General features: G+C 38.9%; 4 protein-coding genes and 1 pseudogene across 25 annotated transcripts; 3 read left to right on the top strand and 2 right to left on the bottom strand.

Annotated features, from left to right (window-relative positions):
* Positions 1-61: 61 nt before the first annotated feature.
* LOC112086704 (protein LURP-one-related 16) lies at positions 62-24,237 on the bottom strand. The gene is given in 7 exon segments (XM_024155994.1): positions 62-142; positions 144-182; positions 23,328-23,428; positions 23,431-23,452; positions 23,998-24,123; positions 24,125-24,207; positions 24,210-24,237. Coding segments are annotated over 7 exon segments (480 nt in total).
* Positions 586-1,246, top strand: LOC18017321 (NAC domain-containing protein 5). Its single transcript, XM_006400568.2, has one exon. The coding sequence runs from the start codon at positions 613-615 to the stop codon at positions 1,096-1,098; it is 486 nt and encodes a 161-aa protein (XP_006400631.1). The 5' UTR covers positions 586-612; the 3' UTR covers positions 1,099-1,246.
* LOC18017320 lies at positions 2,073-3,961 on the bottom strand (annotated as a pseudogene).
* Positions 4,244-6,061, top strand: LOC18017319. Its single transcript, XM_006400566.2, has 2 exons — positions 4,244-4,306; positions 4,850-6,061. The coding sequence occupies exons 1-2, from the start codon at positions 4,244-4,246 to the stop codon at positions 6,059-6,061; spliced, it is 1,275 nt and encodes a 424-aa protein (XP_006400629.2).
* Positions 13,880-22,748, top strand: LOC18017317. 22 transcript variants are annotated; one of them, XM_024155991.1, is made up of 27 exons: positions 13,880-14,032; positions 14,519-14,607; positions 14,704-14,758; positions 15,178-15,230; positions 15,304-15,354; positions 15,432-15,480; positions 15,575-15,640; positions 15,722-15,916; positions 15,997-16,200; positions 16,638-16,800; positions 16,973-17,029; positions 17,112-17,197; positions 17,285-17,488; positions 17,924-18,086; positions 18,202-18,258; positions 18,341-18,426; positions 18,514-19,708; positions 20,465-20,566; positions 20,718-20,770; positions 20,842-21,109; positions 21,191-21,281; positions 21,388-21,578; positions 21,672-21,824; positions 22,009-22,129; positions 22,204-22,334; positions 22,413-22,475; positions 22,550-22,748. In XM_024155991.1, the coding sequence occupies exons 1-17, from the start codon at positions 13,994-13,996 to the stop codon at positions 19,258-19,260; spliced, it is 2,364 nt and encodes a 787-aa protein (XP_024011759.1). In that variant the 5' UTR covers positions 13,880-13,993; the 3' UTR covers positions 19,261-19,708; positions 20,465-20,566; positions 20,718-20,770; positions 20,842-21,109; positions 21,191-21,281; positions 21,388-21,578; positions 21,672-21,824; positions 22,009-22,129; positions 22,204-22,334; positions 22,413-22,475; positions 22,550-22,748. The 22 variants fall into 22 exon arrangements, with proteins under 22 accessions (XP_024011759.1, XP_024011760.1, XP_024011758.1 ...); XM_024155992.1 differs by lacking the exon at positions 20,718-20,770; XM_024155990.1 differs by having other exon boundaries at positions 20,718-21,109.

The following is a 24,237-nucleotide window of genomic DNA, read 5'->3' as shown; positions in this document are numbered from 1 at the left end:
GTTCTGGGAATTATACGCAAAGTTGATAACTTGCAATTACATTTTATGTATTGAATATCGATCAACAGATAGTGGATTCGCCATGAATATAGTCGAGTATCAAAGCTTGATCCACCTTTGCTTTGACTATTATATGATAAATAATCCTTCTTGTTTTCCTCCATGTCGTTCTTTATTCTTACCTGTTTCCATCTATTGTTATTAATCATAGATTAGTCTCCTTCAATTATAATCTCTACGACTTTTGCAACCAAGAAACTTGAACACCATTTCTCTTGGAATTATGCCACACCAATAATAACAAAAACAAAAAAAAAACTATTTATGAAACCCACTCAGCCCAAAGTTATATCCATAAATAAATGTCATTTCTTAACATATTTATATCCATAAATAAATGTCATTATAATTTTGAAACCCAAAGTTTTCACTAATTTTCGGGCTTTTTACTAAAACTAGTTATAAAACCCACTCAGCCCAAAGTTGTAGTACGTGTGCGAGATCCTTGACGAGGCCCATTGCATCACAATGTCGGCAATGGGTCCCTATATATATATATATATATATGTATGTAGGTTTTAGTTGGGGCTTGAAGAAGAGATTTGTCTGACCATGATAAGTTTTGCAAGCACGGAGGAGCTAAGATGTCGGATTTCAGACGAAGATATCGTGGAGTGTTATCTCCGGCCAAAGGTAATGGGGGAAGCAACTGCGATGCCGAGATTCATTGTGGAGGTTGGGGAGGAGTTGTACACTCGAGAGCCATGGCTGCTTCCGCAACAAACAGATCCCATCCTTAACCCTCGCGAGTGGTTCTACTTGGGCCCGAAATGGGTTCGACCGTTCCAAGGAGTCTACTTTGACGGATCGTGGGATGCCATAGAAGGCTTCTTCGTGATCCTGTCCAAGGAGACTGGTGAAAAAATCGGGGTAACGAGGAGATACAGATTGTACTGTAGGAACAAGAACGACGACAAAGGTCTTATGTTGCCGAGCGAGTGGTTCATGCGAGAATACCTTCTCTATCATCCCAAATTCCATAGCCATGCTCTCTGCAAGGTTACTTATAACCGACCACGTCCTCGTCGGTCAATGTGATCCCTCTCTTTGCTTATTTGCCTTATTTCGAGCCTTATTTAGTTATCGTCCACCCAAACCCAAAACCAAACCAGTCTTTGTAATAAACTGCTTTATATGCTTCCCTTGAATTGTCTTGTGTGCGATTGGTCTATTATCCTTTTCTGAATTGTGTTGTGTTGAATTGTGCCAACAGTTAAAAAATCGCCCTAATTATCTTGAATTATGTTGAATTCTACAGCTAAATCGCCCAATTCCAAGGCATTCACTGAATGTCTAAGCTTTCAAACCGTACTTGACAAGCAGCATAACTATCCAAGGCTAGGCAACACTTGAATTCTCTTGCATTTTATATTTCTTGTTCATATTGCTCGGTTCGTCTAGACAGTTTTATCCAAGAGTCTTAACGATGTTGATGCCAGTATTCATTCCTCAAGCTTGGTCACTATTTCCTGCTTATGTGTCAGAATGTTTTTCCGATGTGCAGTTTCCACCAGTAACGTATGCCAAAGAAATCTCTTAGCGTCTCTGCCTGAATAATTGGCATTTCTATGTGTTGGTGTGTGCATAGCTTACGCCATATAGTATCCATATGCGCAGAGCCTCTGATCCAGATGCTAATTGACATGAGATCATTTAGGTTTTAGTTCCAGACACAAACAAAGATGCTTAAAATGTCATTTTGGTTAGGTAGCTTACTAATCAGGCTTGTACATGTGGCATGTCAGAGGTGTCCAGCATCATTCTAACTCAAACCAACCCGTTTCCCAATTGGTTGAGTGTTAAATGAGGTTGATGCCAAAAGAATGTTTCATTTAAATTCCTCAATAAACTAAAAAGATCCAAGAACAAACATTAGAAGACATATCAAACAATAAAATACCCCTCCAAAATTTGAAGATCATGAATCATATACAAAAAACAATTAACTCGGAAGGTCTCAGTATATGAAATGACCCAACAAACAAAGAGAGCAAACAACTTTTGGATTAGTATCAATCAAGTTTCGTAACATTCTTTGGATCAGAGGAGGTTCCATGGAGAGAACCGATGGCGCTGTATGATTTTGACGAGGACGAATGTGTTCGCAGCCAAAAACACCAAACTCGCCACCCATAGCTGTAAAAAGACGTTAAAGCCTTTGAACTCAAACATGTATCCCCATAAGAGCCAATGTGTCTGAGCTCCGATCCACATGATGATGCATAACAAGCATTCCCATTTCAGCTTCATATGGCTCCATGGTAGAATCAGAGGTAGCAGGCAATAGAACCACACAAAGTACTGCGCGGTTATCACCTAAGAGGCAAATGGACCGATAAAACATTAGAACAAAACCAGAAGAATGGTCTTAACTCACTGAGGATTACATAAGAAAATGAACAATCCAAGACCTTTTTGGATACAAACGAGAATAGAGTGATGCATTTTATATACCTTATTGAAAGCCACGAGCGCAACGGTTTGGGGAAAGATGCAGAAAACTAGGTCCTGAGAGAAGCAGAAGACTAGAGAAAACTGTACTGTGAACTGAGGTAAAAACGAGATAAGCTTTTCCACAGCTGAAAACTGGCGCTCATAGTGAAGATATATGTGGTAGAAGTAGATGGAGAAGTTGTGCCTTGGATCCGTACGAGTGAGGTGATATAAGAGAGCCTCGTGCAGGAACTCGTGTCCGTAAAAATAGGAGGAAACAACATTGCAAGCTAGAAACACGCCCCCTGATATCAAAGCAAACATGATTCTCTCCCTAGAAAATAAACTTTTTAACATGGTCATGAGGTTGAGGTGAAATGCTTTCTTCTCTGTGTTGCCAGCAGGTGTCTTTCCCTGACCGGTATTCCAATCCTCAAGAATGGGTTTTTGACCTGATCTAAATACCTGGGGATCGAGAACCAGGATGATTGGTTACGCATAGATAATAGGATAGACCCTGAAATACACAACAAGCCCATACCAAAATGCAGCTTGTGACAAATTACCTACACAGCAAAAATATGTTGTCGTTGTTGTTGTTGTGTATATCTAAACTGAGTTGGTTTAAATTAGTTTTTTGGAACTCAATTCAGGGTACCAAAGCATAAAAAAGCTGCAAACTTGATAGATGTGTACCTTTCATTACGATGCATAATATCATGGCACAAACGATGGGTTCACAATTCCCTCTGGGATCGAGGAATGAAATTCCATTCAAGGATTAGCATTTATGCATCACTATCAAATCACCTTATTGATATATCACAATCACCTTTTTAAGTGATATATCAATATGTTTATCTTCTACGATCGTTTTATTAGTATATCAATAAAACGCGGCCAACTACGTCCCAGTATCAAATCAAACAATGTGCGATCTAGGACAGTCAGTCAGTCACTGAGGGATTAAAACACCCAGGCTGGAACAATGTAATGCATGAAGAAGTGGACAATTGCAAGGAAACAAATACATTCTCTTTGGTTCCATATAGACCAGGAATGCATTTCTTAGGAACCAAAAGTGGGTGTTTAGGATAACTGAAATTTCTTCTTGGTGTGGATGATATGGATGACCCTGATCTTGCACATCTGTCTAAATAGAGAAAGGTTTCTTTAGGTGTCTGTGTTTGTTTTGTATCAAGCTTTCAAAGTTTTAGTTTTCTTTTGATTACGCATACTTAAGCTTGTGTTTTAAAATTTCGTCTATAAATCTAGCAGCCAATTGACATATGATTGTCTGCCTTTAGATAAAGTAAAAATTTTAAAAAATCCTAAACTCAGTTGTCTTGGTGGTTCAAATTCACACAAAATGTTTGTAGCCGTCCTTTGACCTATCGTTGCTTGTAAAGCCAAGTTAGCCAACCAACACTCAAATCATTATAAACGACGATCTGAAAACCAACCCCATGTAAGATACTCTATGCTTTTCTTCTCATATAAATTTCAGTATAGTAATAATATTCAATATTCATATGATATATATCCTCAATCGCTAATTTTTATTTTACAGCCCTCAATGTCTAATTAGCGTCTAGGACGGGTCTAATGCTTAATCATTGTCTTTGGAACAAACTTTTCTTCGGAGTTTTTGTGACCATTTTGTAGAACGATTTGGCATGAGTTTTTCCGTAAAAAAATTGTGGCTAAGATCACATAAATAGTCCATGTTAACCGTAGATGTATTGACCGAATGGTCACGAAAGTAGTTTTGTCACAATTCAATGTTGTGACTATTTGCACTTACTTATCAACCGTAAATAAAGGCAAAATAGTCCATGATTTATGCACTTAGTTATATATAAACCCGTGGCTATTCACACATGTCTTTATAGTGAATCATCACTAGGGTCCTTCTTCCAGTGGCCGGGCTCTAGTGAGAGGCTCTCCTTGTTCTTAACGAACCGTATTGTCAAATCGATGTGAAGATGAATATTTTAGTGGCGTGACAATTATTATGCAAGTTATTTAGTAACTCATGCGGCACGAGCCATGCCCATATCAACTTTACTGTATGTAGTTTCAATATTTCATTAAACTCGAGTTAAAATATTGTATTTCAAAGCTTCATTCCATCATCCAATTAATTACCTCTGCTTTGATCTAACCAGTGAACTTTAAAATATTTTATATTTCCACCACAAATTTAAATCTTGAATAAAATACCCTATACTTTTTTTATTGGCCATTATCAAATATAAGAGAGAAACTAGACTCGATCTTCTATATATATCCTAACAACATTGAAGATGATCCTTTCACATCAAAGATCAAACACCCAAAATAAAAAAATATTTAGAAATGGAAAAAAAGCCAAAGATGTAACAAAGACACAAACACCAACATTGGCTTTTGCCTTCTTCCTTCTGAACTCATACAAAACATTTTATTCCATCTTTGTATACCTGAGATCATCAGAATGAAACTACTCAATAAGTTTGTTCTAACCACAATCTCTGACCAAAGTTTCATTCGACAACTCAACGACGGATCACAGAGAGACACATGGATCTTCGTCTACACGAGGCGTTGGCGTCGAGACAACGGTGTGCTCCACGGATTCTCCGACCGATCTGTACGGTGGTTTAAGATTCCGGTGGCTGAAATGTTGACCGGAGAGATTTTCCCCGGCGAAGATTTATATTTACTAACAGCTAGCGGTAACTTTCTTCTCTTTGCTTCTAATACTCATAGTGGAATCATAGCCGTTGATTTGGTGGACAAGAGCGTTAGAAGAATCAGCTCATGTCCGTTAGGTCCACGTGGAACTTCGTCTTGGAGGCGATCCGGTATGAAGCTTGTGCCCGATCCATATGATCCAGGTCATTTCCGGTTTATGTTTATTGAGATGGTAAATAACCGACCGGTTCTATTTACTTATCATTCTAATTCAAATACGTGGCATACTAAAGAAGCAGAAAATCAGAGTAATTTGGCTTTTAAGAAAAACAGTAGTAGTGATGTATTTTTAAGCTTATCAAATAGACCTCACGAGAGTATCGTGATGTGCGTGGACGATGAGTCGATGATAAATCGGTTTCCGGCGATTTTGAGACCGAGGATAAACCAAGACGCGATCAGAGAATGCCCTTCAAGTGTGGGATTCAGCAGGAACGATCTGGAGAGTCAATTGTTGCATATACATGGAGATGAATACAAAGTGGTTATTAGATTAGACACAATAGAATTATCGAAGATGAAGAAAATGAAGAGTTTAGAGGTTTGGGAGATAAGCGCGAATGGTGAGAAGTGGGAGTTAATGTCAAGAGCTCCAAGTGAAGTGATCAGCAACAAGCCTTGTGGCGTGATGATGGGATGCTTAGAGAGGAGATTAGGAGTGATTAGAGTGGCTCTAATGACAAATCATGAGGGTTTATGGAATATCATTTGGTTGGATTATGATAAAGTGAGGGATAAGTGGGAGTGGGTCCCGCTACCTCATTGTAGATTCTTGCAAGGATCAAATATGGCCGGGATTAGCTTCTCTTCTGGCCTCACTTTTTCTTTGTAACAACACTTAAAAATTTTAATATAAATGTCGGTATCAATCATCCGACCATACGCTTTTTTTTTTGTATATGATTGTTGGAATTAATAAATGAATTTCACGAGCTGGGACAGTGTCATGCTTCATGAGGATTCAAGTCAACCACGGATGCAAACTCTAGAAATTAATAATTGAATCACGGGCTCACATAAATATACTATTAGAAAATAATAAGAGGAAGCAAAATCTGTGTTATATTCCAATATACACAGTATGTATTTTTTTGGTGGTATTGGATTCAAAAAGCTAGTAGTTCATTTTTTTTTACCGGGACATGATATATAAACAAAGAAAAACATGCATGCAGTCCATTTTTGTTGTTGTTAACGCATTCAATCCCTCTTATAACAGCATAAATTTATTTACAACGGGACTGTTACCATTGTGATTCATTAGAGTCTATTACGTACAAAAGAAAATCATATTTTTCAAAAACTAAAAATAACATTTCAAAAAGAAAACCCATACAAGAAACCATACAATTCTATAACACTTTTTTGTTTACTAAACATGTGTGTAGAGATTCCTGTTCAGCTACGTCCTTCTTTCCCTTAGAATCTAGATCTCATTCGTACTCTTTACTGATTTATGTTCGTATGTGTTTATGCAGAGTAAAACAGAGTATAAGATGGTACACGAGAGTTACAAGTTCCCAAGGCCAAAATCACCGGCCAAGGTACGTCTTGGAGAGCAAAGCCAGCTCTCAAGGCATTCACTAAGAATCTGTGTGAGTTACAAGGTGCCTGAGAAGGCTATGGAGCTTTACAAGCAAGAACACTCACGCCTAGATCGAAGAAGAAGATGAGTCTTCTCTCTCTATCCGTATTCTCTCTAAGCTCACTCTCTCTCTCTATCTCTTCACCTACTCACACCTACTTGATTCTTATGCCTTACTTGTCTTATACCTGTGCAGATTCCAGCTCGTCACACTCGAGCTTGTTACTCTCTCAACTAACTGTAACTAACCTTATCCGAAAGGTTCACTGCACCAAGACACTTGACTCAAACGACATTCCACCGTGCGTTTTCGTCTCATTGAGCTGATTCCTCGACCTGATGCTTCCTGGGCCTTTCCTGTGATACACACACGAGCCCAACACCAATCCCTCAGCCCAATCTGAATGTAAGCGATCTCTCACATTCTCCACCTCGTGTCATTCAGACAAAAGATACCCGAGATAATCTCATCTGATAACCTCGTTCACTCCGACAAACTCCGCAGTCGAAACCCTAACTCAGATCCGAGCTAGATTCAGTCTCTGACCACTCTCAGACGACTCCTTCCTTCTTCAAATTTCTCAACTGGCACCAACTTCGTCAATATATCTGCCGGATTCACCTTGGTGTCTATCTTGGTAACCACGATGTCTCCTTCTTCGATGTAATCTCTGATGAAGTGGTAGCGAGTATCGATATGCTTCGTACGCTCATGGAAGACGCTGTTCTTCGCTAAACATATGGCGCTTTGCGAATCACAGAAGATCTCAACACTCTTCTGGGGAAAACCCCAACTCTTCGGTAATCCTCTTTAACCATAACGCCTCTTTTCCAGCTTCTGATAACGCCATATATTCGGCTTCCGTTGTTGACAATGCTACAACTTGTTGCAGACCTGAGCGCCAGCTCACAGTATTTCCTCCGACTTGAAAAGCATATCCGGTGATGGATCTACGTCTATCAAGGTCAGTTGCATAGTCACTATCACAATAACCTTTGATATCAAATTCCTGTGACCGCTTAAACGTTAGCTTGCAATCTGAACTTCCTTTTAGATACCTTAAGATCCATCTAACTGCTTTCCAATGTTCTGTGCTAGGAGAGCTCATGAATCGACTGACTAGACCTACTGCGTGAGCAAGATCAGGCCGAGTTCCAACCATCGCGTACATCACACTTCCTACGGCACTGCAGTAAGGTACTCTTCTCATTTCTACTTCGGCCTTAGTTTTATTCTCTGGCTTAGTACTAGATAACCGGAAATGGCATCCAATAGGAGTTTGAACTGATTTCACATCAACTGAATCAAAATTCTTTAACACCTTCTCAATGTAAGCCTCCTGAGATAGAACCAAAACACCTTTAGACCTGTCCCTTAAAATATCCATGCTTAGGATCATTCTTGCTGGTCCTAGGTCCTTCATGTCGAACTCATGACTCAACAAATCCTTAACCACCTGAATCTGAGCTAAATCTTTAGCAACAATTAGCATATCATCAACGTATAACAAAAGATACACAAAATTTCCTCCTCCATAAGCTTTGAAGTACACGCAAGTGTCAAGCCTGCTTCGTGTGAACTTCTGAGATTTCATAAACCTATTAAACCTCAAATTCCACTGTCTAGGAGATTGCTTAATACCATATAAGGACCTCTGTTATAAGCACACCTTATTCCCTTTAGTATAACCTTCGGGCTGTTCCATAAGGATTCTTTCATCCAAATCTCCATGTAGAAAAGCCGTTTTGACATCCAACTGTTCCAACTCAAGATCCAAATTTACCACCATAGATAAGAACAGTCTAATCGTTGTATGCTTTACCACAGGAGAAAACACTTCATTATAATCAATCCCTTCAATCTGAGAAAACCCTTTTGCCACTAACCGTGCTTTAAACCTTGGCTTCTCAATGCCTGGAATCCCTGGTTTCAACTTGAATACCCACTTGCACCCGATTGTTCTTTGTCCTACAGGCCTATCAATCAACTTCCAAGTGTAATTCTTTTCAAGAGATAACATCTCCTCATCTGTTGCACCCAACCATTCTTCTTTGTGTTCACCATTCATAGCTTCCTTAAAAGTCCTTGGTTCTTCAACCTCCATTAACTCAGCTCATGTAATGCATAGGCCGCAACATCTGAATCATCATATCTACTCGGTGGTTTGATGTTTACTCTTCTTTCTCTATCTCTCGCAAGTAGATAGCTGTCTGAACTTGGTGGAGAATCATCCGATTCTTCTGAATTTTTGTCTATCTCCTCATCTGAAACTACTCCACCTTCACCCGAAGTAGCTCCACCTTGCAGAGTATCCTCATCACTTTTGCTATCAATAACCGGAAAGGAAACTTTCTCCTTTCCTTTCACTTTAACTTCTCCTTCTTTATTGTTAGCAATATCTTTGAATAAAGTATCCTCCCAGAAGACAACATCTCGACTGATAACACATTTCTTCTCATCATAACTCCAAATCCGATATCCTTTCACCCCTTGAGGATATCCCATGAATACACCTTTCTTTGCCCTCGGTTTCAATTTCCCTTGGTCCACGTGATAGTACACTAAACAGCCAAACCTCCTCATATGCTTATAATCAGGTTTCGACCCTGTCCAAATTTGTTCTGGCACTTCAAAGTTCAGAGGAGTGGATGGAGACCTATTTATCATGTATACCACCGTTGATGCAGCCTCTGCCCAAAATGCTTCACCCAAACCTGTCTCACTTAGTAGACTATGAACCTTCTCAAGTATAGTTCTATTTAACCTCTCAGCAACTCCATTCTGCTGTGGAGTGTAGGGGCATGATTTATGTCTCATAATTCCATGAACCTTACAATGATCATCAAATATCTTATTGCAATATTCGAGACCATTGTCGGTCCTTAATGCCTTTAACTTCTTCCCACTTTGATTCTCCACAAACGTTTTCCATTCCACGAACTTGTTGAAAGCCTCGTCTTTAGTTCTGAGAAAATACAACCATACTTTTCTTGAGAAATCGTCAACAAAAAAAATATAGTACTGACATTTAGACAGACTAGGTGTCACATTCGGTGAGCCCCAAAGATCAGAATGAACATACTCCAACTGAACTTTTGAAGTATGCTTCCCAACCTTATATGACAACTTATGGGATTTCCCAAGAATGCAAAATTCACACTGTTTTAGGTCTTCAATGTTAATATCTTTGAGTAACTCCTTCTTGACCAAAACCTGTAATCCTTTTGCACTCATATGACCCATACGACTATGCCAGAGCATTGCTTTATCTGCTGTCGTAATTGCTGCATTAACCTGCTCTTTCACTGGTGTTCCATCTAGGATATATAGAGTATCACGATAGTCACCTGCCAGTACTTCTTTATCCTTGTAAAAGACCTGTAATCTGAAGTTCTTTGACTGAAACCAACAACCTTGAGATTCCAATTGTCCCAAAGAAATCAGATTCCTCTTTGCCGTTGAAGAATACCTGACCTTGGTTAAAATAACACTTGAACCGTTTCCTTTAACAATCTTAATACTCCCTATAGCCGAGATAACACAATGAGTATCATTACCCATTAAGATCTTTCCACCATCAATCTCTTGAATATCGAACATAAGATCCTTCCGGTAAGTTAAATGATACGAGCACCCCGAGTCAAGAACCCAACCATCCTTTGAATACAATTCTGAAGCAGTCAACACTAAGGGCTCGTCATCTATTGACTGTCCAACATTAGCATGAGAATTGCTAGCATGATCTTTCTTTGGACAATCTTTCTTAAAGTGACCTTCAGCTCCACATATCCAGCAAGCCTTCTTATTTTTAGTCTTGGCTTTGCCTTTGTCTTGTTGCTTACCCTTAGAGTTGTTCTTCTTTTCAGGTTGTTGCTTCTGCTGCATATACAGCCCTTCACTCCCTGATTTTGTCAAGTAAGTCCCCTTCTGCTTCATTTCTGTCTCCAAAGAATAGGCTGCAGTGGTGATCTCCTTTAGAGTTATAGTTTGCGTGCCTCCTCTATACTTTAGAGTATGCACCAGTTGTGCGAACTGTGAGGGTAAGCTGTTAAGGAGAATAACGGCTTGGTCCTCATCGCTTAGTTCCACATCAAGACTTGCCAAATCCGATACGAGTTTATTAAACACATCCAGATTTTTGTCTAAATTTTTACCTTCCTCCATCTTGAAGCTGTAGAACCTCTGCTTAAGATAGAATCTGTTAGGCAGAGACTTATCTTGATACTGTGACTCAAGAGAGTCCCACATAGATTGTGCCGTCTGATGTTTCAAGCCAACCTTTCTCAGTACCATGTCCGTTAGGCTCATGCTCAACAGATTCCTTACCCTACTGTCCTTTTCCAGCTTCTTAGGATCCGTTTTTACTTCTTCATCATCAACCTCTTTTCCCTTAGGATCTGAGGTTGAAACCGTACCATCAACGTTTAGAACTGAGTCTAAACCAAGAATCTCGAGCTGTGCGAGAATTCTATGCTTCCATATCGCATAATCACCTTCACCGTCGAATTTCTCGACCTCCCACTTCCCATGCGTAGGCTCAAGCATCTTGATCTGTCAGATCTGAGATCCCAGACTTTGACAATCACAGATTTCAAAAGATGACCAACACACAGCAAGTGATTCACGAACAGAACACCAGAAAACCGTAGAATACCAGAGAAACAAAATACTGACTCAGAAACCAGGTTGATCGATTCTTAATCCCTGCTGAGTCGTTGCTTCTCTGAAACCGATAGATCCTGATGACGGAATACCGAAAGAAGAAGCTCGAACAATCACCTTGATCGCGCCAACCAAGGCTCTGATACCACTTGTAGAGATTCCTGTTCAGCTACGTCCTTCTTTCCCTTAGAATCTAGATCTCATTCGTACTCTTTACTGATTTATGTTCGTATGTGTTTATGCAGAGTAAAACAGAGTATAAGATGGTACACGAGAGTTACAAGTTCCCAAGGCCAAAATCACCGGCCAAGGTACGTCTTGGAGAGCAAAGCCAGCTCTCAAGACATTCACTAAGAATCTGTGTGAGTTACAAGGTGCCTGAGAAGGCTATGGAGCTTTACAAGCAAGAACACTCATGCCTAGATCGAAGAAGAAGATGAGTCTTCTCTCTCTATCCGTATTCTCTCTAAGCTCACTCTCTCTCTCTATCTCTTCACCTACTCACACCTACTTGATTCTTATGCCTTACTTGTCTTATACCTGTGCAGATTCCAGCTCGTCACACTCGAGCTTGTTACTCTCTCAACTAATTGTAACTAACCTTATCCGAAAGGTTCACTGCACCAAGACACTTGACTCAAACGACATTCCACCGTGCGTTTTCGTCTCATTGAGCTGATTCCTGGACCTGATGCTTCCTGGGCCTTTCCTGTGATACACACACAAGCCCAACACCAATCCCTCAGCCCAATCTGAATGTAAGCGATCTCTCACAATGTGAAAACCTCAAATCATGATAAATTGATAATTCGCTAGACGCAGAATGCTCTGATGGTTGAACCAGTGCCATTTTATAAATGTAAGATATACAGTAAAAACAAAACAAAAGGAAACAAACAAAATATGTGAACCGGCGTTGTTATGCAGCATTCGTCATCCACAAATGTGGAGATCCAGTCAGATTGCGTCCAACCCACAACGCCAACTTTTCTTTAGTGAAAAAAAGAGTCTTTATAAGCTGGCTACGTGGATCTCAAAGCACATTGCTCTCGCGTATAAAGACAATAAGATAAGCTTGCACTAATAAGTGCACTAACGTATGCAAAGTGCACGGAGCCTATAGGCCCTGAGAGTGTCAATATAATAAAAACACATAATAAATCTCGTGGAATATACAAATTCATCTACAAAGACAAAGTCACCTCAACTATCGATTTTAGTGTTTAGATGGCGAAGAAGGTGTATACACACGTGAGAGCAATGGAAACATTTTTAGTCCTCAGTCTAGATTATATGGTACTTATGGTCGCTAGATCACTAAGCCTTTCAGGTTCTGCAGTTGCTTTCAGAGCTTCAAAATCGTTGTCAGGGTTACAATTATAGAATGCCGTCACACATTCAATTGTTCTGAATTAGATAAAGAGCCCACAAACCTGTCTCGACAGTTATGTTTCAACTGAATGGATTTAGACCTGAGATATAGTAAAACGTTTCAAAGCATGAGACTCCAACTACGTACTAGTCCCCAGACAGAACAATCGAATAGCCGATGGAACCCTTTACTGTTCTTTCACATTTTCATTAGAACAACACAAACAGAACACACCGTTTTTTCTGAGCATCGAACACACCCGGACATTTCTCAAATTTTGTACCCCAGAGGAAAAAAACATAAATCGAGTTTGTATAAATGGATAGGAGGATGAGAGGCAACATGTTTACAAAATTGATACCAGAAATGTTACTAGAAACCTCTGTAAAAATGTAAAAGAAAAAAAGGCTAGGATATTCATCAATTCGAAATCAAATGCTAAACCACGTTGCAAAAAAATTATCTTCTATTGTTTGGTTTATTCTGTAGTACTAAGTATTTATATTGTTAAGAAAGACAAAAAAACAAATAAATTGTTAAGATTGACCCCGAGCATCATCTCTACCGTCCATTTACCCACTCGTAAGCACAATTTTTGTTTAGTTCGATTATCAAAGCCGAAAATTCCATGAGCTGGACTTAATTGAATTTATTTGAGTCAAAACATAAACTGGTTTATGAGGCCCAATCTTACTTTTTGTCAACATCTTCTTTACTCTTTAGTCTTTAGTATTGTTCATCTGCTCTGTTTCTCGGTCAACGTGCACGTTCTTGTGGTTTAACCGGTCCGATGAGCTTAACCGGTTTAATTATTTCGATGTATTTTGTATAGAGAGAGATTGTGTACGAGTGCGCTTTCCCTCCACACCAGTCTTTTGTATCTGAACCGAAACGCAACTCATTCCCTCGTTTTCTTCTTCTCTTCCACCGTCTCTTTTTTTTTTTTTTCCTTTTGTTCTCCTCTCCCGCTTTTTTTTTTTTTTCGTTTCGACGATCTGCTCACATCCTCTTCCCGGAATCTCCCCGATTTCCCCCGCGGATCTTCCTCCGAAACCTTTTAGGTTCTCTGGTTGTCGAAGATCCGAATTCCTGGAGATTATTTTCGAGGATTTTCTGTTGCTGGTGGATTATCGAGATTCGAGAAATGTCGGAGTCGGATTCTGGAGATTCTTCTAAATCTGCTGTAAGTTTAGTGTCAATCGTGGCTGTGAATTTTTCAAGTGCTTGTTATAATTCTCGTGTTTCGATTTTGAGGCTTGATTAGTTAGATGGTGATATCATCGTGTGAAATTCTGATGAGAATTGAGCTGGGATCTGCTTCCGGCGGTGTAATTGCGTTTGGCGTCTTTGATTGGGCTGGTTTACAGTATATAGATATAATATTGCAACTTATTATTGTCTTCCGAGTGCTTTAGTTGCTGGACTAGGGCTTTTGGTGTTCTGTTCTTGCTAATTAGAGCAGATTTATGTTTTTTTGTATCTATCAAGTTAATTTACTGCTCGAATTTTGCTATGTTGGACTTGGAATTCGTGGTTTACTCTGCTTTTAGATTCAGCTTAAGTTACAGTATGGTGTTGATAGATACGTTAGAGGTGACATACTCTATCTCTAATTAAGCTGCCTGCTTGACGCATTACTCTCCATAACTGCGTGTTCCTGTTGATGCAGGTACAAAAGAGAGGGATATACGATATCACCAATGTGTTAGAAGGAAGAAGTTTGGTAAAGAATACGCTCAAGAACAGGATTCAGTGGAAGTAAGCATTTGATCCGAATATCAAATCTTGGATTCGTTTGATTTGATGCCTCATGTGTGAGTCACGATTTCCTGAGTTTTCTTTTGTCTGTCGTAGGGGTCTTGATGTATCAAAACCAGCGGAAACAATCAAAAACATAGCTAACCTACAGGTATAGAACATGCCTATCTATTCCTTTACCTGTCAATGATATGTTCCACTGCAAGTATTATCACCAGTTTTATTGATGTATTCGAGTTTGTAGATGTTAACTTACATTATCTTCTTGATCATCGTATGAAACTGCATTACTATGGTTTTTCTTGTTAGTTTTCTTTGTGACCTAGACGCGTTAGGGGGATAAGACTAGAAAATATACCATGAACACAAACATCGAAGACGTATAACCATGTGACTCTATTTTTTGTTTCTCATACAGTCTAATTACACAGATGTTGACTAAGTCAATAATTAGTTACTGCATTTCATTCACTTGCATTTTGTTTTGATTCTCTGTTGGAAAAACTATTTGGATCAAGTTCCCATTACCAGCTTTAGTTTGACATTTAGGCATCCCTTGATCTTTTACAGGATGAAATACAAAACCTCACAGCTGAGGAGGAAAAATTAGACGACCAAATCAGGTATTTTTCGTTAATCGTTTTCTTTTCCTTTTCTGCGATTGTTGTATCTTGTTGAGAATCGACCTGATTGCAGAGAATCGCAAGAAAGATTAACAAGCTTAAGCGAGGATGAAAACAATAAAAGGTAAGCTTCTATTGTCATTTCTCCTGGAGCAAGGCACCATAAAACATATTTCTTTGTTCTGACTCTCCACTTTTTAGGTATCTGTTTGTTACTGAAGACGACATTAAGAACCTACCATGCTTCCAGGTTTGGTTTCCTACGAGTAATTACGTGTTCCTCTTTCCTTTGCATTCGGTCAGTTTTGAAATTGATTTTGTGGCTTGTCTCATGCATCTCTTAGAAGAAAACGCTGATAGCTGTCAAGGCACCGCATGGAACAACTCTTGAGGTGCCAGATCCTGATGAGGTAAGCTTGAAGAGCACACAAAACTAAATGAGCGAAGCACAGTCTGTAGTAATTTACATATCTTATCCTTCCCTTAATCAGGCTGCTGGTAGCCCTCCAAAGTGTCTGGAGAACGATCCAAAAGGGGGTTCAAAGCACAGTGAGAACTCCATTCAAGGTTCAATGGGTCATGAGACGCCACAAAAGGGTACTCCTGATTGTTCTGAAGCTCAAACAAAGCTTCCTAGTATGGCAACTGAGGAAAAGCATGGAGGTCGTACGGGTGCTAATAGACAGGTGAACATTCTGAGATTGTCAAGAATTGTGCTGAAGTGAATATCAAAATCACTGATATGGAATTTGATTTTGGTGAACAGGTTGATGGCGAGGGACTTGATGAATCAAAAGGAACCGAGAACAGAGTTTCGTCTGGAGATGAAGCAAGAGAGTGCCATAAAAAGACAGAATCACCTGCGTCACAGATACCTTTGGAGTTACTCGTGGATGAGATCCTTGAGAGATTGCCATTTGAGATTCGAGAAATGTCTCAGCAGGATTCTCGAGATTCGTTTGAATCTGCTGTAAGTTTATTGTCAATTTTGGCTGTGATTTGTGCTCGTTATAATTCTCGTGTTATAAATGGTGATCATCGTGTGAAATTCTGATGAGAATTGTGCTGGGATCTGCTTCCGGCGGTAATTGCGTTTGGCCTCCTTGAGTGGGCTGGTTTACAGTATATAGATTTAGCATTGCAACTTATCATTGCCTGTCCGAATTTTGCTATGTCGGGCTTGAATCCTCTGCTTCTTAGATTCAACTAAGTGACCGTATGATGCTGATAGGATACGATTATAGAAATCAAGCGTGTAGGTTATCTACTAATTAAGTACTATTTAGTGGTTTCAGCTTCTGCTATTCATCTATTAAAGCTTGTTTTCCACTTTGGTGTATTAACTGTTCAATTTTGTTTTCCACTTTGGTTTATTTAACTGTACAATTCTGGTGTCTTTGTTGGCAGCTGAAGCGCAAGACAGATATGGTAAACCAGATAGATGAGCCCAATGAATTGAATAGCGGTGTTCTCCAAACACTTGTATCAGGGAAAGGAGGGAAGGCCAATATATTGTATAGGTCAGTGAAGTCTAATGAAACTGGAACGCAAGCTTCTGGTTCTAATGCAGGTGAGTTTGTTCTGAATGCTCTGTGTTTCCTCTCTAGATATTGCGTATGTGCTCATCTGAGCTAAACATTCTCTATTGGTTTCATCTATTTTTTTGTCTAACAATTCAACAATTCATGTAAGAGAGAATGGGACCCTTGCAATGTAGTGAGAAGGATCTTTTGTGTTGGCAGGTTTTCCTGGACATAACTTTGCGCAGGCTGGTACTTGTCGGTATGATAGTTCTCTAGGTAATAACTTATTGCACAAACTTATGTTTGGCGGAAAGTACTTTTGGATAATAAGCTTTTTTAATGATCTAATCTGCTTCAGGTCTTTTGACAAAGAAAGCCATCAATTTGATAAAAGAAGCAGAGGATGGTATCCTTGATCTAAATAAAGCAGCTGACACTTTAGAGGTGACATACTCAATCTCTAAGATTGTCAAAAGTTGTGCTGAGTTGAATATCAAAATCACTGATATGGAATTTGATTTTGGTGAACAGGTTGATGGCGAGGGACTTGATGCATCAAAAGGAACCGAGAACAGAGTTTCGTCTGGAGATGAAGCAAGAGAGTGCCGTAAAAAGACAGAATCACCTGCGTCACAGATACCTTTGGAGTTACTCGTGGATGAGATCCTTGAGAGATTGCCATTTGAGATTCGAGAAATGTCTCAGCAGGATTCTCGAGATTCGTTTGAATCTGCTGTAAGTTTATTGTCAATTTTGGCTGTGATTTGTGCTCGTTATAATTCTCGTGTTATAAATGGTGATCATCGTGTGAAATTCTGATGAGAATTGTGCTTGGATCTGCTTCCGGCGGTAATTGCGTTTGGCCTCCTTGAGTGGGCTGATTTACAGTATATAATTTAGCATTGCAACTTATCATTGCCTGTCCGAATTTTGCAATGTCGGGCTTGAAACCTCTGCTTCTAGATTAAACTAAGTGACCGTATGATGCTGATAGGATACGATTATAGAAATCAAGCGTGTAGGTTATCTACTAATTAAGTACTATTTAGTGGTTTCAGCTTCTGCTATTCATCTATTAAAGCTTGTTTTCCACTTTGGTGTATTAACTGTTCAATTTTGTTTTCCACTTTGGTTTATTTAACTGTACAATTCTGGTGTCTTTGTTGGCAGCTGAAGCGCAAGACAGATATGGTAAACCAGATAGATGAGCCCAATGAATTGAATAGCGGTGTTCTCCAAACACTTGTATCAGGGAAAGGAGGGAAGGCCAATATATTGTATAGGTCAGTGAAGTCTAATGAAACTGGAACGCAAGCTTCTGGTTCTAATGCAGGTGAGTTTGTTCTGAATGCTCTGTGTTTCCTTTTTTTTGTCTAACAATTCAACAATTCATGTAAGAGAGAATGGGACCCTTGCAATGTAGTGAGAAGGATCTTTTGTGTTGGCAGGTTTTCCTGGACATAACTTTGCGCAGGCTGGTACTTGTCGGTATGATAGTTCTCTAGGTAATAACTTATTGCACAAACTTATGTTTAGCGGAAAGTACTTTTGGATAATAAGCTTTTTTAATGATCTAATCTGCTTCAGGTCTTTTGACAAAGAAAGCCATCAATTTGATAAAAGAAGCAGAGGATGGTATCCTTGATCTAAATAAAGCAGCTGACACTTTAGAGGTGACATACTCAATCTCTAAGATTGTCAAAAATTGTGCTGAGTTGAATATCAAAATCACTGATATGGAATTTGATTTTGGTGAACAGGTTGATGACGAGGGACCTGCAGATGAAGCAAGAGAGTCGGAATCAGCTGCCACACAGATACCTGTGGATTTACTCATGGCTGAGATCCTACCGAGATTGCCATTTGAGTCTTTCTTGAAGTTCCGAACAGTATGCTTTAAATGGGACTATTGGATCATGTCTAAGGAAGTGATTTCCCGCCAACTGGATCGGTCTTCACAAAGATTTTTGAGAACAGAAGAGCTACTCCATATGGTCAATCCTATCGATCATTCCGTGGCATCTACGAACATCCCGGACTTCATTGAGCAAGGCTATTTCATATCGAGCCTCATCCATTGCGATGGCCTCTTTTTGTGTAACCATTCAAACAGTAGGACTGCGGAGGATAGACTTTTCCTGTGGAACCCGTTTAGGAGGCTTTCAAGATGGATTCCCGATCCTGACCCCTCATGGAAACTTAAAGTTGTTGTCGGCCTTGGGTATAAAGTGCGTCACTATTTCCAGATTGTGAGAATTTGGCAAACAGTGGGTGAAGACGAGGAGGGGCCACTTGAACTTAGGGCTGATGTATATGATACTAAAGCTAAGAATTGGAGAAGACTGAATGATGCACCATTATGGGAATTTGAGATTACCGGATCACAAGGTTTGTCCATTAGAGGAAATATGTTCTGGGCTGCTTGGACAGAAGAAATATTATCCATTGTCTCCTTCAACTTCACTGAAGAAGCATTCAGCATCGTGTGCCCATCCTACAGGGTGTAAGCACGATGTCCTATCACCATATGGGGACAGGCTTTCCCTTATGCATCGGCGATTTCCTGGTATAGATATTTTGGTGACAAACCCACTGTCTTCAGAAAATGTCCATTTTGCCCCTTATCTACAAATCACAGTAGATATACCGCTAGTGGAGGCACATATTTCTCATCCCGTTTTCTACATCAAAGACCCAGATTGTGTTTATCTGATGTGTATAGAGGATGGTGAAGAAGGCATAGAGGTTGGTGAAGAAGGCATAAAGGATGGTGAAGACGAGTATAGAGTAAAAGGCAGTGTCGTCATCAACCAGTTGGGCAGGGAGGGATTGTTGCACCGGAAGCCACTGCTGCACCACCCAACTCAGGAGCCACCCATGTGTGGATATGTCTACCAACCTAGCATGATACCTGTCCCTAACCTCCCTCAAGGTGTTGATTTACTATATTGATAGGTATCTGGAAAATACTCTCTCTTTTATTCTGGAACATAATACTTTGATATTGCTGGTGTTTTGCTTTGTGGTTCTAAAAGCCTGAGACTCCTTAATTTTGTTGTACGCTCTCCTGGAATACATTTGATGCTATTAGTGAGGTAAGAAACAATTTAGACTCTTGCAGATCAATTTTAGGTGGATTATTTCGTTTTTCCATATGCCATATAAATGACTCAAACAAACAAGCAGCTAACATTGTGGTATCTTAAAGGGCTCTCTGCCATATTAATATACTTCTCATGGTGAGATAGGCAGAGAATAAAATAATACTTTGATACTATACGAAGCCTTTGGAAATATCCCATGCATTCGCATTCCTTTTAACGGGACTGTGTGTTTATTCTTGCGGAATATGTTAGCATTCTATTCTCTATAGCAAACCCAAACTATCGAATCAATCACGTATACTGCTTTGCTGGTTTATTACTCAGATTTGTACTATGGATTAAAACTTAAAAAAGAAAGCTTGAGGTCTTGCAAACGCCTGTAGGAAATGTGTCCCTGTTAGAAATGTGTCCCTGTAGGAATATGTTAGCATTCTATTCTCTATAGCAAACCCAAACTATCGAATCAATCACATATACTGCTTTGCTGGTTTATTACTCTGATTTGTACTATGGATTAAAACTTAAGAAAGAAAGCTTGAGGTCTTGAAAATCCCTGTAGGAAATGTGTCCCTGTTAGAAAATGTCTCATCATTTGATTCTGTAGCAGCTCAGTGATAAGCTGGTTTTGTAACAATAACAAGTCAAACGACCAGTACTTTTCCTCTCTGGACTGCAAGATGAGATGGTCCCTCCATTTCACATGAAAATTGTAAGCCGAAGCGTCCTACTTGCATTCCCATTTTTTTTATGCTCTCACATTTTCATGCAAAATGGCTTATGAATATTTGAATATACTTGTTTGGTTTTTTTTTTCTATTTTCACCTCTGTCATCTTGTTTCTCCACAACGCTATACGAAAGCTCTTACTGAATCAATACAGAAGCCAAAACAAAAGATGGATATGTTAACCAGAGTAAAGTCTTTCATTTTCCATTTATCATCTTTTTTTTTTTCTTTTGATTTTTATTTATGTATATGCTGCAGGCTCTGAAGAACAGTAATTATAATGATGACACACTGTTGCAAGAATGTGGTGTCCGAATTGGCTCTGAGTTCCCTCAAGTGGAAGGCCGCGTACTACCAACACCAAATGTGATTCTTCTAATTCATTTTTGGTTATGGAAGATTTGTTGTTATAATTTATTGTCTGGGCTCTGGTTTTTAGAAAAAAAAAAATATCCTAAAACAGCTGAAAGTGGGCAATGGAGAGGACCTTTTGCCTAGAGATGGGAGTTGGAATTTCAATAACAAGGTCTTGTTGCTTCTGCATTAGCTGTTAAGCTTCACAGATGTTTGAAAACTTCAAATACTTCATTCAAAATCTCTTCTGCAGAAAGTTTCTGAGCCAGCCACATTTACTAAATGGGCTGTTGTGAACTTCTCTGCTCGGTGTGACACGCACATGATTGTTCGTGATTTAATCTGTAGGTGAAAGGAATTGTAAGCTTTTTTTTATTTCTTCATCAGGATCATTGCTTGCAGTAAAGAACACCAATCACAAAACTCTCTCTGGTTTCTTTTATTACTCAGGACATGGTTCCTCCATTAGGTGTCTTTGAAGAAGGTCATCGGTTTAAGGATGCACCTGGTTCTGTAAGAGTGGAGAAGATGTTTGAAGATATGAAACCGAAATTCCGGGACCAGGACTGGGGAAAGCCTCAATTCCTTCTTTGCATACTCTCAAAATGGAAAAATTCTGATGTTTATGTTAACACTAAGCAGTTAATATTACTTGAAACATACATAGATAATATACTTTTGTTTTTATAAACATATATATGACTGCAGTCTCTGAATAATTAAAATCTCTTTAGGTCCTTGGAAAAAAGAAAACTCTTTGTGAAGATGGAATTTTGAATCAGTGTATTTCTCCTCCGGACAACGTAATGGATTAGTATCTCAACAAATGTTCTCCTCAAGATTTTTATTTTTTTGAATTGAATGTTCTCCTCAAGATTAATGCTAAGGTAATAATCTCTTTAGACTCAATCACAGCTTTTACTGGTATGTATGGGTTTGGACCGTTTGGTATGGTCAAATATACATTTTTCAATTAAACAAGTTGGAATTCATATGATATCATTTTTAAATAATTAAGTGTATGTAGTTTCTGATACAGTAATCTTAAAATCTGTTCCATTTTCTGTGTAGCTTGTTAGCTATTGAGCAATCACGAGGGATCCCTGCGGTAAGGACAGTTCCTAGCATCATTATTGGGATGGATGTATCTCATGGTTCTCCAGGGCAGTCTGATGTACAATCTATTTCCGCGGTAACATTGATATTCTTGCATTTTTTAACTGTTAATATCTTGTGTTGTTCGCTTATAATGTCTGGAATGAATAGGTTGTGAGCTCCAGAGAATGGCCCTTAATCTCAAAATACAGGGCTTGTGTGCGTACACAGTCCCCTAAAGTCGAAATGATTGATAATCTCTATAACCGCGCCTCTGATACAGATGACGAAGGCATTATGAGGTAATTATATTTCAAAATTTGCTTTAGATAGGATTGTGAAAACGGAGTGTGGTTAAAAGACTCAATGCTGTTTTACAGGGAGCTCTTGAAAGATTTTGAGTCTTGCTCTGGAAGGAAACCCGATCACATTATCATTTTCAGGTATGCATGATATAATCTAGAGATCTTGTGAGAGTAGTTTAATACAAACTCAAGTAGAATGATAATACATGTAGGGATGGTGTGAGTGAATCTCAGTGTAACCAAGTTCTTAATATTGAGCTGGATCAGATGATGCAGGTAAGGATATATTTTTGCTTTTAGAACATTTAAGCTCTTAAGATTTAGCCTATGTTGGACACTTATGGTTTTAAGTAATTTCGGTTAACATTATAAGGCGTGCAAGTTTAAAGATGAGAATTGGGATCCCAAGTTTACAGTGATCATTGCTTAGAAAAAGCACCTTACCAGGTTCTTCCAGAACAGTAGTCCACAAAACATTGTAACACTTGGAAGAAAAAAAATACAGAAAACCTGTTTTCCTCCATGTCTTACTCTGTTCTTACCTGTTTCCATCTATTGCTATTAATCATAGATTAGTCTCCTTCAATTATACTCCCTCCGTTTCACAAAGAGTGTCGTTTTAAGGTTTTATTTTTGTTTCACAAAGAGTGTCGTTTTATATTTTCAATGCAAAATTTTAAACAATATTCCAGTTTTAACCCTATTAATTTAATGTATTTACTAGATAAAAATAAATCATTTAATGTATTAATTAGGACAAAGTTGTACTTTTAATAATTTTCTTAATATGTGTGAAAAATGTCAGAATGACACTCTTTGTGAAACGGAGGGAGTATTAACTCTACGACTTTTGCAACCAAGAAACTTGAACACCATTTCTCTTGGAATTATGCCACACCAATTAATAACAAATACAAAAAAAAATATTTCTAAAAGATTAGGAAAATTTTTATACTTGTAGTGAACAAACTAGTAACTAGTAAGAATCACCTGAGCTACGGCTCTGCTATCTGAATCTATGATGTTGCAAGCTCGATCTGCGAAAGAGCCTTTGACCGACTTCTGCATTCCCTCATTATCATATCCAAAATGTTCAGTGCTTGCACCATTCCTCCCTGTCAGGATATTGAATTCAACGGATACTATATTAACAAAATAACGGTTTACAGTCAGGTTTTGGTGTCTTTTTCAATTCGATTTCCTAACAAGACCGATCCTGAGTTTTGTGTTGCCCCAAGCCCAAAATAAGTTGTGGTGTTTTCAATAATATTATGGGGAACAAAATGAATAGAGAGCTTACACCATTAATGTAGAACGATTACACCAAAAAATTTAAAATGGCTCTAATATTTATTTCGAGAAGTGGTCCCAAAGTTTGAATATAAATTATGGTCCCAATCATACATTTTTTTCCGGCTTGGGCACAGGGTCAGTCTTGTTTCTTAACATATCTATATCCATAAATAAATGTTATCATTACTGAAAACTTAAATTTCCAAAATGGTTTGATTTAAAATATGATAATCTACTCTAGACCACTATTCAATGTTAAGAGATGTCACAAAAACAAGAAAAGTTCTAGTCTCGTTAGCGTAAGACTCATTTGACTGAAATCAAAAAAACATAATCAAAACTATACCATTAACACAAAGTTTATTACCATTTCGCGGATGAGAAGCAAATTATTACTATCACCATTTCTCAAGAGCAGCTTGCCTCTGGTTCCAAGAACTTCACACCCATCAACTCTAAACACTACTTGTTGTTAGCTATTGCTCACCTCGAAATCCTCCTCCGTTCACCATATGCGGTCTTCGCCGCACCACTAGCACCACCTCTTTTTCAGATGAGTATCTCCGGCTCACCACCGATCCACCGCCTTACTGCTTCTCGCACCCAT

The sequence above is a fragment of the Eutrema salsugineum genome, unplaced genomic scaffold (assembly GCF_000478725.1).
Source record: "Eutrema salsugineum unplaced genomic scaffold, Eutsalg1_0 scaffold_2, whole genome shotgun sequence".
In the NCBI taxonomy this organism is placed as follows: Eukaryota; Viridiplantae; Streptophyta; class Magnoliopsida; order Brassicales; family Brassicaceae; genus Eutrema; species Eutrema salsugineum.
The sequence above is the reverse complement of the archived record's forward strand: the minus strand, read 5'-3'. Positions and strand labels throughout refer to the sequence as shown.